Raw genomic sequence first — 4,956 nt, 5'->3', positions numbered from 1 at the left:
CTGCTTAGCCTCGTCCTCACTCTGCTGATGGCTCCAAACCACATCCATCCTTCCTCCCCCACACTCCCACTAACCCAGCCTGGTCCATGTCCTCTCATCCCTTCCATTTGACACGTTACCTCTCCTTAGGGATGCTCCCACAAAAACTCTTGCCACTGGCATCCACCAGCTACCACAGCGTTTTCCTCTGCCACCTCACATTCCTCCCTCACTAGTTCGTACTCATCTCCTTCCTTCAGCTCCTCAGCTCCCAGCACACAGGCTGTTGGCTTCTGGGCCCTACTCTGGACAGCCCACAAGCTACAAAAGCCTGGGTAGAAGGCTGTAGAAATGGCTGGTGTTTAGTGTGACCCCCAGAGATGTGACTACAGAACCCCAGGAACAGCACGATGCCTCCCCGTGTTTGGAGCAGTGCACACACACTCTCCTCAGCAGAGCAGATCCCAGCCCTACTCGGTATCACTCCTCCACCCCCAGTCAGTGGTAATTTACCTCTTTGGAAGGTTTCCTGAGCACATCACCTACTCCACCCCCGCTCCTGAGCCCGTGACTCAGTACAGTAACAATGCACATCAGCAGCGTCTCGCACGTATGCTCCTTGTTCTCTTCCTCCATCTCCTCAGTGATCAGCTCTGGGAACACAGCAAGCAAAGACACGTTTCACAGCCAAGATTAGCTCTAAATCCTCCTCTCCATTCTTTGCTGGTTATGCTCTCTTCCCCCTCAGACTGCCAGCCTGTGTTGCAAATCCCTGTAGGTTCATTCCCCAAATAATCACAGAACAGTGTGGGCTGGAGGGACCTCTGCAGATCATCCACCCAACCCCTGCCCAGGCAGGGTCAGCTGGAGCAGGTGACACAGGAACACATCCAGGTGGGTTTGGGATGTCTCCATGGAAACTCCATGATTCCCTGGGCAGCTGCTCCAGGGCTCTGCCCCACCACGGAAAGAAGCTCTTCTTCATGCTGAGGCAAAACCTGATTTAGTTTATGGCCATTGCTCCTTGTCCTGTCACTGGGCACCACTGGAAAGGGTCTGGAACCATTCTCTGACACCCCTGGGGGATATTGTATGGATTGACGGGATCCCCTCTCAGTCTTCCCTGGACTAAACAGGCCCTCAACAGTCTCTGCCCATAAGGGAGATGCTCCAGACCCCTCCATGGCCTCCCCTGGACCCTCTCCAGAGCCACCCTGGGAGCAGATCTCCTCCCTGCCCTCCTCTCCCCACCGTCAGTTTTCTTTTGTGCCTGAACTGCTGCCTGTGATTCGGTGAAATCTCTTTCCATCCCTGCCTGCATGCACAGCTCAGATCACCAGATGCCTGTTTATACAGAATCCGAGCTTTTTGACAGCTCAGAGGACAAAGTGTTGCCTCTTCCACTCTCCCCTGGTGCCTGACAGATTGCACAGCCTTTGGGCTGCACTCAAAATGGCAACTTCCACTCAGAGCTTTCAAATGGCTAAAATATCACTGCTTGTGGAAACAGCATTTTGCTAGAAAAGCAACACACTTTTTTGACCTTCTCTTCACTTGGCTCAAGGCTCCAACTTCACTGTTTCACTTGCAGAGCTGCTAGAATTCATTCCCTAACCTGATACACTCCCCCTGTACCCATTAAAAATCTCACGACTTTCATTTCATCACAGAAATGCTCATGAGCAGATCCCACCTTCCCACAGCCAGCCCTGGAAAGGCCCCAATCCCTGTGCAACCCTGAAATAACCAAACCCCAAGAGCAGTGGCCAAATGTGGGGCATCATGAACATCCCTGAGCACACAAGACCCCGGGACTATGTTGATTATTTGTGATACAAAAACATCCCTGAGTTTTCCTTCCTGCAGCCAGAGGGAAGGAGCTGAAAAAAGCAGCTTTTCCTGTATTCAAGGCTGAATTTCAGTTTCTCATAGAGGATCCCTGAGCAAAGCAGAACCCTCTCTCCTCCTGTGAGCAGGGGCTGGTGGCCATCACTGACCTTTGATGGCCATGCAAGAGCTCCCCTTCCCAGAGAAGCTGGGATGTTCTGTCTGCCCCTCCCAGCCAGCACCGTAAATCTCCCACAAGGAAATTACATTTTCTAGGAAATAAAATGGAAATATTTCAATACCCAGGTAATATCTCACTTTCTTGATCTCCAAACCCCCCAAACCTACCCTTGGTCTACTTAATCCATTGAGTACTTCCTGCCATGATATTAAAACAGTTTCCTTAGTTTGAGATAGAACAATGCTGCCAATAAACCGTATTTCACTGGGCATTATCCTCTGAGATCACATTTAATAGCCTAATGTTTTAAAATAATAAACTTTGCAAAGAGGCAAACTGCATCCCTTCCTTCTCCAATTGATATAGAAAATTGAAGAGTATGGCAGTGTTTTATCAAGTCTGGTTTAGTTCTAAGTTTCTCTGCTTTAGTCACTTCATGGAACAAACATTACTTATGCTGTTAGCCTAAATTAATCCTATTTCAAGTTAATCTCATGATAGCTTTGTTCCCAATTTTATTGCATAGGATTTTAAAAAGAAATTATTTTAATTGAAGGTGCTTAGCTAGAAAAAGGGTGAAAACTCAGGGTGTGAGTTTGGAATTCCAGAGTGATACTTACGGTCGGAGGGAATGATGGAGGAGCAGTTCTCACTGCTCCCTGCCTTGCACACGTCTGAGTAGAGGAACTCGCCAGTCATGGTCTCACCTGGCTCTGTGTGATCTGAAACCAGAAAATGCTGCATCAAGGGATGCTTTAACACCTTGCAAGGTGACTGCTCAGGTATAAAGGTTCCCCATCATGGTCAGTGTGCATTACAAGGCATTTAGAGCAGTATCTTACCCTAGAGTTTAGAAGGGCACAGCACTTTCTGATTTACACATTCCATGGTTTTAAAGTCAACCACAAAAGCATTTCTATTTCACAGAATCACAGATTCACTGAAGCTGGAAAACACCTCCAAGATTCTTCACTGAGTGCCCGACCCCACCTTGTCCCCAGCCCAGAGCTCTGAGTGCCACCTCCAGCCCTTCCTTGGGCACCTCCAGGGATGGGCACTCCAAACCTCCCTGGGCAGCCCCTGCCAAGGCCTGAGCACCCTTTTCCATGGAGAAATTCCTCTTGATGTCCAACCTGGCCACCCCTGACACAGCTGGAGCCCTCTTCCCTTGTCCTGTCAATGCCTGGGGAACAAGAGCCCGATATTTCCCCAACACAACCCATGGGAACGAGCCGCCGGTACTGACCTGGCAGAAGGGTTTCATTTGGGAGCTTGTCCACTTCCAGGATGAAGTCATCCTTGAAGAAGAGGTAGCCCACGATGGAGAACAGGTAGACCAGGATGAGGGCCAGCACGGCAGTGAGGATGATGGAGCGCCCGTTGCGGGTGACGCTCTTGATGACGTTGAGCAGAGTCTCCTCCCGGTACACCAGGTCAAAGAGCTGGGGACAGCCAACAACAGCACATGGAGCACCACTGGTGGCATCGTGTCCTGTGCCACACATTTGGAACAGCAGGAACTGAGGCTGCTGTGCCCTCCTCTGCAGCAGCTTGGCCAGCAGCCCCTGCCCGCTGCGGGCAGGTGTTCCTGCCTCAGTGCCAGGCACACACCAAGCTGCCAGCACAGACTGCTATCTGATTTTTACAGCATTATCTACCCCCTCACAGCCTCCAAACAGCTCACTGCAAACTGCAATTTGTTATTTCCTTTAAATCTTAATTTACTGAGCATATAATTAAAGAAGCAATATTTTTTCCCAACTCTGTGTTTAGATTTCTCTGCTGATGTTTCCTTCATTTTTCACTGGGTCTGGGACAACTCACAGCAGAGGCCGGGCAGGTTGTGGCTATGCTGGTGGATGACAAGACAGGTGTCTGTCAAACTGGACCTCCATGAACACAGACAAAAACCAGCTCAGGTACCAGAGGATGTGGCAAACATCAACCAAAGGGACAAAAATAGCCTGTTCTGAATGGGATTTCAGGATTGCTTCAACACTGACACGTTTTCTCCACCAACACTAAATCCACTCCTTCAGTGTTATTCTTAGAAGCATTGTGCTGTGCAAGGTGAATCCCACCCCAGACAGAAGGAACACGTGTGCCAGGATCCGTGTCCATCCCGTGAGGGCTGGAGCCTGGATACAGCTATGGAGACACTCCAGAGTTATCCAGCTGCTCAGAAAGCACGGACACAGTGACAGCTATTGGTAATAACACAGCAAAGCATCAAAGCCCATCTCATTCTACTCCATGGGCAGGGACACCTCCCACTGTCCCAGGCTGCTCCAAGCCCTGTCCAGCCTGGCCTTGGGCACTTCCAGGGATCCAGGGGCAGCCCCAGCTGCTCTGGGCACCCTGTGCCAGGGCCTGCCCACCCTCACAGGGAACAATTCCTTCCTCACATCTAATCTAAATCCCTCCTCTTTTGGTTTAAAACCCACATGTCCTCCCCCTGAGTAAGAAGTTACACATCAGAAGAAGGGATGTGGCAGGAGTCCTGTTGTCTCCCACAGTAACCTCTCCTAAGGAAAATCTCCAGGCTATGGATCTTCCCAGTGTCTGTTCAACAGTTTCCCAGCAGAAAAGCAGAAATTTTTCTGCATGTGCCCAAGATGAAGCCTCACAAACAGACCAGGAAATGTTCTGAGGGCCAAGCAAACACCCACCAAGAGGCTGTAAAAGAACTCGTGCACGAAGAGCCCCAGGGCACAGATCAGCAGGTACAGCAGGTGATAGAGGAACTCCACATCCATGATCGTGGCCTTGTATCCTCGCGTGAAGGTCCCGCAGTTACCCACAAAACTCATCAGGAAAATGATTTTATTACAAACCTAAGGAAAGATCACCCATAGTTACAACAGGTAGGTTTTCAGGGTAAACAGGCTGTTTTTTCAAGCTGGAGATAACTTGGCACCTTGCTGGGCAATCCCTGCCCCTGCCCGAGCACCCCTTTCATGGAGGAATTC

The 4,956-nt window shown here is 50.1% G+C and overlaps 1 protein-coding gene across 11 annotated transcripts in view; it reads right to left on the bottom strand.

Moving 5' to 3' along the window:
* The window catches only part of ITPR1 (inositol 1,4,5-trisphosphate receptor type 1), a 156,815-nt gene that overhangs the window by 19,862 nt on the left and 131,997 nt on the right, over positions 1-4,956 (bottom strand). For all 11 annotated transcript variants that reach the window (XM_017735227.1, XM_017735229.1, XM_017735230.1 and 8 more), the window contains 4 exons: positions 4,657-4,821; positions 3,234-3,429; positions 2,608-2,709; positions 493-632 (listed from right to left, as the gene is read on the bottom strand). In XM_017735227.1, the coding sequence (XP_017590716.1) occupies positions 493-632; positions 2,608-2,709; positions 3,234-3,429; positions 4,657-4,821 (603 nt within the window). The remainder of the gene's footprint in view (positions 1-492; positions 633-2,607; positions 2,710-3,233; positions 3,430-4,656; positions 4,822-4,956) is intronic.

Source organism: Corvus brachyrhynchos, unplaced genomic scaffold, assembly GCF_000691975.1.
Source record: "Corvus brachyrhynchos isolate BGI_N302 unplaced genomic scaffold, ASM69197v1 scaffold95, whole genome shotgun sequence".
Classification (NCBI taxonomy): domain Eukaryota; kingdom Metazoa; phylum Chordata; class Aves; order Passeriformes; family Corvidae; genus Corvus; species Corvus brachyrhynchos.
The sequence above is the reverse complement of the archived record's forward strand: the minus strand, read 5'-3'. Positions and strand labels throughout refer to the sequence as shown.